Source organism: Aplidium turbinatum, chromosome 7 (assembly GCF_918807975.1).
Source record: "Aplidium turbinatum chromosome 7, kaAplTurb1.1, whole genome shotgun sequence".
In the NCBI taxonomy this organism is placed as follows: Eukaryota; Metazoa; Chordata; class Ascidiacea; order Aplousobranchia; family Polyclinidae; genus Aplidium; species Aplidium turbinatum.
Genome location: NC_137478.1, coordinates 23361446 through 23375259, shown reverse-complemented (window position 1 = coordinate 23375259; position 13814 = coordinate 23361446). Strand labels below are relative to the sequence as shown.

At 35.0% G+C, this 13814-nt stretch overlaps 1 protein-coding gene across 1 annotated transcript; it reads left to right on the top strand.

Annotated features, from left to right (window-relative positions):
• Positions 1-9488: 9488 nt before the first annotated feature.
• LOC145773856 (kelch-like protein 6) lies at positions 9489-10134 on the top strand. Its single transcript, XM_082584979.1, has 2 exons — positions 9489-9642; positions 9911-10134. Exons 1-2 carry the CDS (start codon positions 9489-9491, stop codon positions 10132-10134), a joined length of 378 nt encoding a protein of 125 aa, XP_082441105.1.
• Positions 10135-13814: the final 3680 nt, after the last annotated feature.

Sequence of the window (13814 nt, the reverse complement as noted above, 5' to 3'; positions counted from 1 at the left end):
GGGTTGAAACAGATAAACACTAAGCTACCTGTTTAGCAGCAAATTGCACAACACAAAAACATAAAGTAGCAAGAACTTAGAGTTAAAAAACGCAACAAGATTTCCACTCAATTCAATAGACACGCAGTGATGCCGAAAACAGTAGGCTACTATGCGACAGCGTAAACTCATCTATCTCTTTATGACTCAATGTTACTTTTTGAAAACAAGTGGGAAAGCTTTGGCCATCCTTCTGATTGAGAACACGTGCCTTTTGGTTAATGTACCAACTTTCTGAAAACAATCTTTTGGTATAATCCTTTTCAATTTGAAGAACTTAGTAGCGTTAGTCTTAATAATTTTATGATCTAAAGTTATAGACACAGCTCTTTGGCGCTCGTTGATAGCCTATAAGATTACGTTTAGTTTGTCCAATGTACTGTATATTAAATCACATTCATGACACAAAACTTGGTAGATCAATCCTGAAACTTCATCCTTCTTTCTCGGGGCCGTTTGTAACTTGGTCTTTGGTAACCTAGTATAGTCACCAGAAGAAAGCAATCATTTGAATTAGCTTAATCTGTTAAAAAACAATTATATTTAAAATTAAATCCCATTGTGTTGATAAAATATACATTTTGAACTTTAAAGATGGCTTTGGGATAAAAAGGTTTAGCAATGAAGATTTAAACAAATATGAGTGACAGTGCTTTTAATAAGTGGAAACCCTGTACTGAAAAACAATCATAGCCAATGTTTATTACATGTTGCAGAGAAATCATAGAAAATGGGATTCAAGCAATTTAAAAGCACGCACATGGAAGACATCATGCACAAACTGAACGAGTAAATACATTTCTTTATATTTTTGCATTTGTGCACACTGGTTTATAGTGCTGATAATTGTGACAACTCAGTAAAGAAGAAATGGAATTGAATTGCTTGTGGTTTCAAATTGAAGAGTTTTGTTTCAATTTTCATTATGATATTTATTATATATGATGCAAATTAGAAACATTTAAAAAATCAATGATTCTGTTTTTTTTGATGTTTATCTTGAATTTGATGTATATCATAACGTTGAAACTGTACAAGAAATTGTAGGCATAAAACTTACACTTCACCAATCTCATATATAATGGAGAAATAAAACATAGTAACTTTAGCGGGTTTAGCATACTTTATTTTGCAATACAAAATATAACATAATTAAATAACATAAACTCAAACGTTTTCGACACGTACGTGTGTCCTCATCAGGAATTAAATCTGCAATACATAAAATGAAAAATCGTAAGATAAATTTGACTATGCACTGTAACTGTAATGACACTCTGGACTGAAAGCACAAACTGAACAAATGATACGAGAATGATCGCGAGTAAATTATGCGGTGAGAAACAGATCACGTGAGGTGTAGACTACAAGCATTGGACAAAACAATTAGAACACACACAAAAGGAACGATGAGGCACAGGCGAATAACTGCCGGTTGAGAGATGGATTGTTACGTTTGATTCTTAAGGCTTCCATGATCTTAGTCTGAAAATCAAATCTGCCTCGAGAGATGATTTTAAATCGATTTTAAACCAATTTAAAATCATCTCTCGAGGCAGATTTGATTTTCAGACTAAGATCATGGAAGCCTTAAGAATCAAACGTAACAATCCATCTCTCAACCGGCAGTTATTCGCCTGTGGCTCATTGTTCCTTTTGTGTGTGTTCTAATTGTTTTGTCCAATGCTTGTAGTCTACACCTCACGTGATCTGTTTCTCACCGCATAATTTACTCGCGATCATTCTCGTATCATTTGTTCAGTTTGTGCTTTCAGTCCAGAGTGTCATTACAGTTACAGTGCATAGTCAAATTTATCTTACGATTTTTCATTTTATGTATTGCAGATTTAATTCCTGATGAGGACACACGTACGTGTCGAAAACGTTTGAGTTTATGTTATTTAATTATGTTATATTTTGTATTGCAAAATAAAGTATGCTAAACCCGCTAAAGTTACTATGTTTTATTTCTCCATTATATATGAGATTGGTGAAGTGTAAGTTTTATGCCTACAATTTCTTGTACAGTTTCAACGTTATGATATACATCAAATTCAAGATAAACATTAAAAAAAACAGAATCATTGATTTTTTAAATGTTTCTAATTTGCATCATATATAATAAATATCATAATGAAAATTGAAACAAAACTCTTCAATTTGAAACCACAAGCAATTCAATTCCATTTCTTCTTTACTGAGTTGTCACAATTATCAGCACTATAAACCAGTGTGCACAAATGCAAAAATATAAAGAAATGTATTTACTCGTTCAGTTTGTGCATGATGTCTTCCATGTGCGTGCTTTTAAATTGCTTGAATCGCATTTTCTATGATTTCTCTGCAACATGTAATAAACATTGGCTATGATTGTTTTTCAGTACAGGGTTTCCACTTATTAAAAGCACTGTCACTCATATTTGTTTAAATCTTCATTGCTAAACCTTTTTATCCCAAAGCCATCTTTAAAGTTCAAAATGTATATTTTATCAACACAATGGGATTTAATTTTAAATATAATTGTTTTTTAACAGATTAAGCTAATTCAAATGATTGCTTTCTTCTGGTGACTATACTAGGTTACCAAAGACCAAGTTACAAACGGCCCCGAGAAAGAAGGATGAAGTTTCAGGATTGATCTACCAAGTTTTGTGTCATGAATGTGATTTAATATACAGTACATTGGACAAACTAAACGTAATCTTATAGGCTATCAACGAGCGCCAAAGAGCTGTGTCTATAACTTTAGATCATAAAATTATTAAGACTAACGCTACTAAGTTCTTCAAATTGAAAAGGATTATACCAAAAGATTGTTTTCAGAAAGTTGGTACATTAACCAAAAGGCACGTGTTCTCAATCAGAAGGATGGCCAAAGCTTTCCCACTTGTTTTCAAAAAGTAACATTGAGTCATAAAGAGATAGATGAGTTTACGCTGTCGCATAGTAGCCTACTGTTTTCGGCATCACTGCGTGTCTATTGAATTGAGTGGAAATCTTGTTGCGTTTTTTAACTCTAAGTTCTTGCTACTTTATGTTTTTGTGTTGTGCAATTTGCTGCTAAACAGGTAGCTTAGTGTTTATCTGTTTCAACCCCCTTGATAAAGTCAGTCGTCCTGAATGACGAAACGTCGGAAATAAAAGCTGGACATCAATATTAACATCAGATGGCAACCCAGTATGGTCACCCGAAGAACGCAAGTCATTTTATTTATCAAATGCCTGGTGAACAGTCTCTCTGTATTTTAAGATTAAGCTAAGTGTACAACTGCGCATGTTCAATCTGAGTAGTGGCATACACACCTAAAAAGTGCAGATTGAGGAGCGAAACCTCACCATGCTGCAATAAGTCATCCTAAAGTTGTATCATGATAAACTTACAAACAAGTGACGAAAAAAACGCAGATCAGCCAAAAATGTAAAGCAATGCAAATAATAATCGATGGTGATCTAACTGACAACTCAATGTTTCACTTTGCTATGATCCCTTTTGTGCAGAAATACAAGTCGCTAGACATTTAAAAGTTTTTATTTTTTTGTAACAATCAACAAAAGCAGCATCACTTACCTCAAATGTAATTTCCGTAAAAAGTAGATGAAATTTTGAAGTCTTTCGGTAAATAGATGTGGTTGCAAGAAAATCAACGTCTTTTGAAACTTACAATTAGCTTACTTTTAAATATCCTGTAAAGGCTAAATTCTTTAAATCGAATTGATTCGCTTGTGAACATCATATAACCTAGCAATGCAAAATATTTTGGACTACTGGTGTTGCATTGTTGGATATCTAAAATTTTAATGTTAATTATAAACAGAAACATGCTAAGTGAAAAATCCCATTTTAGATAGTTCTTTGAGTTTTCGTAGGCATGCTGCTTTTTTCTCTTCCACATATGTTCCTAATTGATACAATGCGAATCAATAAGCCCGTACAAGGTGTGGTTTGCCTTTTTCAAGTTGCGGCTCTCCGCTCACTGGAGCATTTAGTTCTGGCCGTTTGCGCAATAAAACTTGATCTTCGTTCAGCTTCTTGCTGACATAACCAGGATTAGATCAATTGCTTTAAAAAAAGGGATCAAAAATTACTCACTTACAAAAAGTAAGCCATGATTCCTGTAAACTCATGATGGTTGCTTAATTGGTGGAGGTCGGAAAGATCTATTTGTCTTTTTCACACATTTTAATGGCATTTTGTATTCGCCTATATTGAACTGGTTTAAATGAAAATTTAAATTTTCGTTTACTAGAGGTCTTGGAATATTACCTAGTCTACTGTTGTATCTTAACCCTTTATCCTGTGACATATTTTGGCCAGTTGACTTGCGGACGGGGGGGTCGGTTCGACACTATCACTTTGAGCTCGTGTAACTCAAAAACTACGCAAGATAGATCAATCAAATTTTCACATGGTGTAGATAACTTATCTGACAACATAACATCGAAACTCTTTTGCAATTTCTTCAACAGCGCAACTTGAAAAATCAAATAATTTGATGGTTGGTCATATTTTTTTATTTGACTTGAGAAATTGCTTCTTAATTAACTTATAATTGAGTGTGACGGGTTAATTCCATTGTGTAGATTTTAATCTCTTACGCGGAGACGTCGTCCACGCTTCAATGAAATCGTAATTGGCGTCCGACTCGCGTTTGCTTGTTGTTTTGCCGGAGGCATTGCAAAAAAAATTTGCTTTGTTTCAACATTTGCAGAGAATGAGACATAATCACCGCAAAAAACTATTTCAAGTTCTTTTTGAGCCACATGTTTATAGTCTACACTTTTTCAAACGTACTGTCATTACTTGATATTGGAACTAAATCAAGCAAATTTTTTTTCACATTTACACTGTCGAATTTGGTTATGTATGATGATCCAGAAACACTTTGCATTTCACAGCACATCTCAGGAAGCTATTTATTCGTTTTTAACATTATTTCAACGTCTAAAGAGGTTGAATCGATGTAAAAAGTGTCTGATTTGCTGTCTGGGTAGCGATTGAATACAGAAAAGTAAGGTAGCCTAATGGTGTCACGTGGTATTTGAACAACAACCTATCCAAAGGTAGTGACTTCCTTCGATAGGAGCTTGTTCCATTTTAGGCCATCATGCACTCCAAAAACAAAGAGCGTCTAAAACTCCTGACTGATAAACTATGTCACGATGCATTCCAAAGTGATATGTTTCAATACTTACCAACAATGATCACTTTGAATGAAACAATTTTGCAAACAGCTGTGACAAAATGTAGTGATAATAATCGTTTAGTCAAATCGTGTTGGTAGGTTATAGAAGAGGTCGTTTGCCAAATGGAACTCCCGTTCTGCGTAACAAACTCAAAGTCGTGACATAACGATACAAAAAATAGAAAAAAAATCTTTTTCAGGCCGAGTGCTATTGTCGTAAAAAAACAAAAAATCACTAAAGTGTTGACTTTTTCCTTGGGCAAAATTGAAGGTTGTTGATATTTTAAAAATGCACGTTTGTGTCAAAATGATTGAAGTGTTTTTTTCATGTTGTTAACTAGATTTGCAAAATAACGTTTTCTACATTTTTTGTCTATTTTGTTGGACATGCATTTTGTGTCAAGTTATTTATTACGCATGAGAAGATTTCTTTCTGTTCAAATTTTGAAATAGCATTTTAGATGCAGTTTGCGGTTGATGGCGTTACTGCAAAAGCCATCTTTTGTAATTGACACACATCCAAAAACAAAAGACGCATAAACTACTGCTGGCTGATAGACCACGTCACAATACATCATAATGATGTTTTTCCGAACCGAAGACCCAGAAAACCAATTTCGTCGTATATTAGTTTAGACGTCTGCAGACGTTGAACCAATGACAAAAAGTGATTTGCTGATTTGAAACAAAGTGATTGCTGTTTCCAATGTACAAACATTTTGATAAAAAGTAATCAAGTTTTGGCTACAGCTTTCTGCTCCATTTAGGCTACTCTGGTCAATCGACTGACGTTGCAAATAACTTGTTTTGTGTAAGGTCTTGCTTGTGAAAAAATCGAAGTAAAAACACAAAAATGAAGTAAGCTATATTTACAAAGTGTTATATTCTTGAATGAACCATAGTTTTTAAAAAAAATAGTTTGAACAGGTTTCATCTGATAGAAACGATAAAAATCGTTCTTTCTTTTTTTCAAGGATAAGGAAAACGATCCGTATAAAATATAATTCAATTCAACATATTTTCCTTATTTTGTCAGATATGCATTTTGTGTAACAATGCTTTAGAAAAATTGCTGAGTGTGGTATAGCGTTTGAGATGCAGTCAGAGAATACAACTGTATGGTTGATGGCGTTATTACAAAAGCCAATCTTTTGTCAGGGAAATGTATTCGAAAACAAAAAGGCACAAAAGCGCTGACTGATAGATTACGTTACGATACGTTACTAAAACGAGGCATTGATTTCAGATTCTATCAACCCAACAAACAACTTTGCTACAAATGACACAAACGTCCAAATTTATGGAGAAAAAGATATAGGCCGACACCGTTTTGTGAAAATAAGTTTTTGTAGACCAACATTTGAATGAAAAGTTTAAAATTATTGAGTTGGTCCTAATAGTGTTTCTGCTGAGATATATCAAAACTTTTCAATCCTCGTATAAAAAAATAATTTTGTAATCTCTCAAGCAACTGCAAAATTACCATTTAGGTAAAGATTCAGTGATGATACAATATGCACAATGCTTGTCAAACCACAATAATTTAGCTGCGTGTGTTTTTCCACAAAAGCCAAGCAGTTTAGATAGTCTGTGTCAAGTTCTTTTCAGTATCCTTCAATCTCTCGTTTTCATAAAACATTTTCACAACATCCATAAATATTCATGTGAATATAAGTGTACAGGTACATGCAAAAGTTTATTGGCGGGTCAAGAACGCACTCCTTGCTTTCCGACAAGAAATCAAGAAACTTACCACATCAGTATGTTTGTTTTATGAGATAAACAGAGTTTTGTCAAGAACTTTCCTACTGCTTCTTGTTAGAAGTTAGAAACAAAATGTATTCGCCATAGAAAACAACGTAAAATTACATTTTTTTCAGCATAGCTTATCGGATGCTCTCTGATAATTTCAAAGCAACTCTGATGTAATTAAAAGATTAATCAAAGCAACTCAAAACTCGAGTTTGCAAACAAAAGGCGGAATCATTACGGTTGAATGCTTTACAACAAAAGCAAATCATGAGATATCTGCGTCGCAGTTCCACGCACGGCGGCGCTCAGTAATCCTATTAATCCGTATAATTTGAAAACAAAAGGGCTAGCTAAAATATCAGAGTATGTTATGAAAATCATGCCATATCTCTAAAACTATAGACAATAGTAACGTCATTTAAAGCGGAATAAATACTTGAATAACTTTTAGGAAAAGTCAAGAAATTTCAAAGCTGTGGATCGCGTAGTTCTTTAATGATATTGCTTTGAAAAGTACCAAGTCCCAACCGACCCCCCCCCCACAGGAAATAGGGTTAAAACCAGGGCTAAAGTTGGATTTGATAAAAAAGCCATACAACCCATTCCCTAATAAGATTTCTGTTCAATAAATCTACACAACATTACTGTGTTGGTAATTTAACCTGTGTTGACACTTCAGGTCCCAGTTATGAGTTGACAAATTAGCAAATAATCCTTTTAATGTTGCCGGAAAAGTGGAGCTGTCCATCGCGCAATGCAATGTCCCGATTAGCTTTCTCAAAACCAAAAAAATGATCAATGATAATAAAATATGTCTATAATTCTGTTAATATCTCACACTTTTGTTGATGCCTTGACAATGGATGTCACATCATACAGGATAACAAAGAATTTATTATATTAATACAGCGCTAATTTGAGGAACCATCGACACATCGACTTGAAAGCATGCAACTTAAAACTACTGAAAACTAAACTAAGTCGGTCCGTGTTGTTCTACATATTTAGACAACTGCTGTGAAAATTCATAGAAACCAAAGTATTTTGGAAATTGATGAGTTGAAAAATTTTAAATAAGTCAATATAAGATTTTATTTCAATGCAACATTTATTTGTCTCCATTTCAACATCCAACTGCCTTAAATCTTTTAGAGTTTTATTTGGCCCAAACAGAAAGTTGTTTTAAACACTTTTAGAAACAAGTACGAATATTTAAGTAAAAACAAACTCCCGATGCATATAGGATTATGTTCAAAGCACACAACTTATTTGAAATATAAGTAGTCAAATCCAGCATCAGCAAGGTTAAGTGTGACGAATATGAAAACACTGAAACCAGAGCAAACAGCTTTTGCTATTTGATTTACCATTATATATGATAAATACTTTGGTTTCTATGAATTTTCACAGCAGTTGTCTAAATTGTAATAAAGTTGTTTTGATGGATATTTCTTGACTTGAATCTAGCCTACAAACCTTGAAAAAAAAGATTAATATTTGAATTTGTTGAAATTAGAGAAAGGAAATCTGGAAATGGTTATTGTGACGTCACTTTGACTGTGGGAGATGATAAATTTTCCAGCCACAAATGTATCCTTGGAGCATTTTCTTCTTTTTATCGAAAGCTTTTCTCTTCAGAGGTGAATTTTGTTAAGACCTTATTTGTTTCTTTGTTGATGGAGAAGGGAAACTGGTTACACATAAATATCTAACTACAACACAAAGTTTGTTCGGTTCTTTACTTAAAATGTTAAAGTTTTGCGAAAAAGTGCAAAAGCATTTTTTGGTTATCATTTGAACCGAATTTGGTAATCAACCCTTTAATATTTTGTAGATAATTTAGAATTTTAATCTGTCATCGTTTGTTTTCGCAACACAAAGTATTGATGTTTTCATATATAATAGGCTAAAAAAGTAGTTTTTCATATTGTAGCTAAATAGTAGCATACTTTAACTCTGAACACATAGGACTGCTATCAAAAAAAACAATTCATGAAATAATTTAGAAAGAAAAAAGGTTTTATGAAGATTTACTGAATTATAGAGAATTGAATTATTACTTTTTCAAAACTATTCAATCACAAAATATATAGCAATTGTATATTAGGGTCTAGGGCTAGGCCTGGCATAGAAAAAATAAAACGCTTCTGGACATTTTGTTGTGTAAGCTACTTTATATAACAAGTATATACATTGACTGCAGACAGACACGCCACTGTTTCGACTTTTAAGTCTCCTCATTGCAATAAACGTAGATGTAGATTTGAGAGCATTTTTAGAAAAACGGAATTCACCAGATTAAACGTAATAACGTAAATTAAAATTGTTTTCACTTGAAATTTGAACAGAGATGATATTATTAGTTAAACTAAAAGGTATTTTCATCTTTGTTCAGCACTCGATTGTTTATTTGTAGCCTACAAGCTCATTTATTAGTCAGCACATCATCAACATCATAATCTTGGTAAATGCGTAATGCTATGACTCAGCTTTGTTTATTTTGTGAATTGTTAGATGAAGGAAAAATATGAAAGTAAAGCGAATATCCACGGAGTGAAAGAGGATACCATGGAAGCTGTTTTAAACTTCATGTATACTTGTGAAGTGGTGGTCACAAGTGAAAACGTATACAATTTGCTTGAAGCTGCAAATTATTTGCAAATTCCAAGTAGGTGCTGTTGACGATTGTTTACTTTAAAAGAGTAAATTAATCTTTTTTTGTGTTCTACGAATGTGAGGAAACATTTTTCACAACAGCTTATGATAACTTTAATCATTTAAATTTTAAACAACCAGTTTTTTGAACACTTTTTTTTTTTTTAGACGAAGATATCAGTACAACAACAGAAGTTATGATTTTTAACTTGTTGATGGATAGTTTTGAAGCAATTTTCGTGATACTAAAAGATTATTCAATGGTGTCGGTTGTTGTTTAGATCTCAAGCAATATTGCATCGAATTTCTTCTTGATGAAATTGATGTGACGAATTGCTTAACAATTCAAGCATATTCGAAAATGTATAATTTGGACCAAGTTGTGGCAAAAGCAAACATTGTCATTGCTGAGAACTTTGAATCAGTCATTGATGGAAAAGAGTTCAAAGAGCTAACACCAGATGTGATGTTTGAAGTGATGCAAGTGGAAGATAAAAAGGTTTGAATTTTAATCATGACTCCAAACAGATTTTGATAATCACAAATTCCACAACAAAAATGAACCAGACTACTGGTCGAGGCATTTAAGTTGCAAGATTGTAAGTCATAATGGTCTTCTGCAGGTCACATAAACATGGCATGTTCATTAGGGTGGTCCCGAAAATTTTTTTTTAGAATTTTGTTACAACCACCTTACCTTTTTTTTACATTGCCTAAAAGAAGTTAATGTGCAAAATTTGGTTAAAATTGAACAATGTTTAGAGGTGCCACAAAGCCATTTAATTTTTCTCTCAAGACACAATATAAAATAGTGTGGCTTATTGACTGTTTTTAAACCCTTCTGTACTATGTTATACTGTAATGTGATCACAACCTTAACAAATGTTTATTCCATGGGCATTGGGCCAGCTTTAACCAAGTTTTTTAGCCCAGCAACAACAATTCTTTTTGTTGCATCTGGAAAGTTCTTGCGGTGATCTGCCACCACTTGAAGGAGGCATTGTCTTTGTTTCTCATCCTTTGTCAGAACATGGATATACTCCTGAATTAGAGCTACTCCTCTCTCAGCTGTGTCGTTAAGCACTCGAAACTGTGCTGCTTTCTTTTTTCCTGCAATGTAACCATCATTTGACAGCCACAGTGACGGTGGCAATGACAGGAAATCTGTCGACAAATTCAGAGCTTTGAAGAACTGCATAGATTTTACTGAAACAAAGTCTTCTATCTCACTTGCTTCAATTTCTTCCATCTTCAAGCTGGCTTTCACGGCACGACTACTCTTTCCAGGCTTTTTTAAGGTTCTTAACCATTCTTTGCTTCCTCTCTTCAACAACACCATCATCAAAGAATGCAAATGCCACAACTTCTTCACTCAGATACCAAAGATGGTTAAGGAATTTTCTGCATGTGACTTTGGAGACACTGCTGTTGATGAAGGCATAAGCTTTCAAATTCTTCAAGAAGGCCAGGTCATTGGCTGGTGCTGAAACTGCTACCGGTGCATCAAACCAGGCTCTGAAATACACCAACACTGCGAACAGAACAACTTCTGCAAGCCCTTTCTTTTGCTTTGCTGTCAGCTTTACTTGTGCCCGGAACATCCAAATCTTGAGAGAATAAAGGACCTTGCTCATCCACCGTGCTCTGTGGAAAGCCCCGGGCTTTCTGATAACCAAAACACCCTGATCTGGCAATTCACCAAGGAAGAGGATGATCAGTTCCAGAAATTCTCTGTAATCTTCTCTTGGTTGTTGTTTGCATAGATATTTCTTGCAGACATCAACAAGGAATCACGTTCTGGTGCGATATAAATCTCCACTGAAGGTTCACTTGCTGCGGTTTCATAATCATCTTGCTTGAGATGTGGCCAGCACGCTTGAAACTACTTGAAAATCTCGATGTCAGGCCCTGATGACGGTCCCATTGCATTGTTGAATACTGCACCTATCACTAGTTCAAATATATGGTGCCGACACGGCAACCATAGAAGTTCCTTCTCTAGCTGGACCTCAAGAAGATGACATGCTCCATTCCTTTTTCCTGTGTTGCTGCTAGTTGTATCAAAACTCATTGCTACAACATTGTCTTCTAGTACCCAATCATTCAGGACTTCTTTGACTGCCAAAGCCATCGATTGTCCAGATCCACTTGTCAACTTTGGTACAGCAAGCAACTTTTCTGTACCATCATATGATACAATCACTGGTAACCTATCGTATTTGTCCTGACACCCTGCTGTGTCTGGGATTAGCTTTCCATCCCAATGCACAACAACCTTAACTCCCGGGTCAAGAATGTCAAGACTGAAATTGTCCTTACTGGAAATAGCAGCTTCTTGTCTTAGTGACCTTCTTGACTGACGGATAGTTTTTCGATTAATGGCCAATTCATCCACATTGTGGCCTAAACTTTGAGCTGTTTCAGCAATGATATGAACAGCTGCTCTGTCACTGACTTTGGTTCGGTCCAGAGCTTGTGCTAGTCCTGGAGAGATCACATTCTTCGCTCTAGCTGTAATTGTACATTTCCGTTTTTTTGGTGTCTGCACTTCTGAAGAACTGGACTGTTCACACTGTTCAGTATTTTCAGACTCTGACGACGATGTTGAGATATCTTCTTGATAACATGCTTGCACTGCAGAAGATGATACTTTTGCCTTTTCAGCTCGAGCTTGCTCCTCTTGTTTCCGCTTGACAGACCGTGCTTCTTTCGCAGCAAGTTCGTGATCAACCGAACCTAGGAAACCTCTTCGTCCATCTCTTTGTGCCATCAGAAAAGCACGGTCTTCTTCAATAGTAGTCAGATCCAGTGCTTTCGCGTGTGCTATGTCAAACATTTTGTCAAGATTGGCACTGAACTTTTCTTCTTTCTTCATCTGTGTATCTGTTCTCCTTAAAGCCGCCTTCTGGAGTCCTTTCCATTGCAGAAATAACTTTTCCAGTCTTTCTCTTGCATGTATTTCTGTGCATGTTATAATCCTGGCTCTCTCCCAGAATGGAATACACAATTTGATAACTACTTTGCAACTTTCTTTGATGGTTACCTTCTCAATCTTGTGGAGATGGAAGAACACACTAAGGACTTCCCTAGCAGACGGAAGCTTTCTCCCAGACAGTTCCTTGGAAGTGGGACCAATCAACCAAACATAATTGTCCTTTCTGGTTTTGGGCTTTGCACCACCGATAGGCCTACTACTATTATTACTGTTGCTAGCCATGTGAAAAACATAGAAAGAAAAACGTTCACAACTTCATCAGTAGGCTACACTACGATCAGTGCTCATCGTTTAAGGACCCCTTAGTAGCCTACATGAAAGTTAACCTTCTGTCAGTCTATAAACTCCTTCTGCCTCTTCTTTTTCATAGAAGTAGCATATTCAATTTAGAACTGAAACTTGTTTGCTATGCTTGCTATCTTGCAAGTTCTTGGCTTTGCTTTCAAATTCTAGCCATCGAAGAAATCACGGAATACTCATTGATTTGGGTGTAAAAAGAATTTGCTTGAAGAGAAAAATTCTGCAATGGGGAATTTTTATTTCGAATCGGCAGTACCAAAAAAAAGATTTCGAATCATTAGGGAATCGTATCAAATCGAAATACTGAAATAAGCACCCTTAACCCGATTTGCAACCTCGTGTGGCACCTCTAAATATTAACCAAATTTTCTGAAATTTAGCTTGTTACCTTCTTTTAGCCTATGTAAAAAAATTGTAGGGTGGTCGTAATGCTTCGAATAAAAAAAAATTTTCTCATACATTTCGGGACCACCCTAATGTTCATTACTCAAACCAGTCCATGACATCAGATGCCTATCCTTCATATTGAACACATTAAACAATGGCTAATTTGGCGGTATCCTGATTCCTGATACTTAATGCAAGAGATTGAATGTTAACGTACACAAAATTAATAAAAGCGCCAATAAGTGAATTCTAGTTAAAGATAAGTCGATTTAAACCTGCGCAGCACAGCAACTTTTAAGCTAGTAATGCTGACACTTACAGGAAAGTGAAAATTTGTGACTGCCATTCATATTCAACAGTGTAAAAAATGTTAGCAAGTACTGGACCTAACATTCTGGTAAATTATTTGCTTGGCCATTATTTGCTTCCTATTCCATGAACTGAGCAGGAGAATTTGGAGTCGACATTTGATATCTTGTTCTGTGACGTAATACTCACTTCTG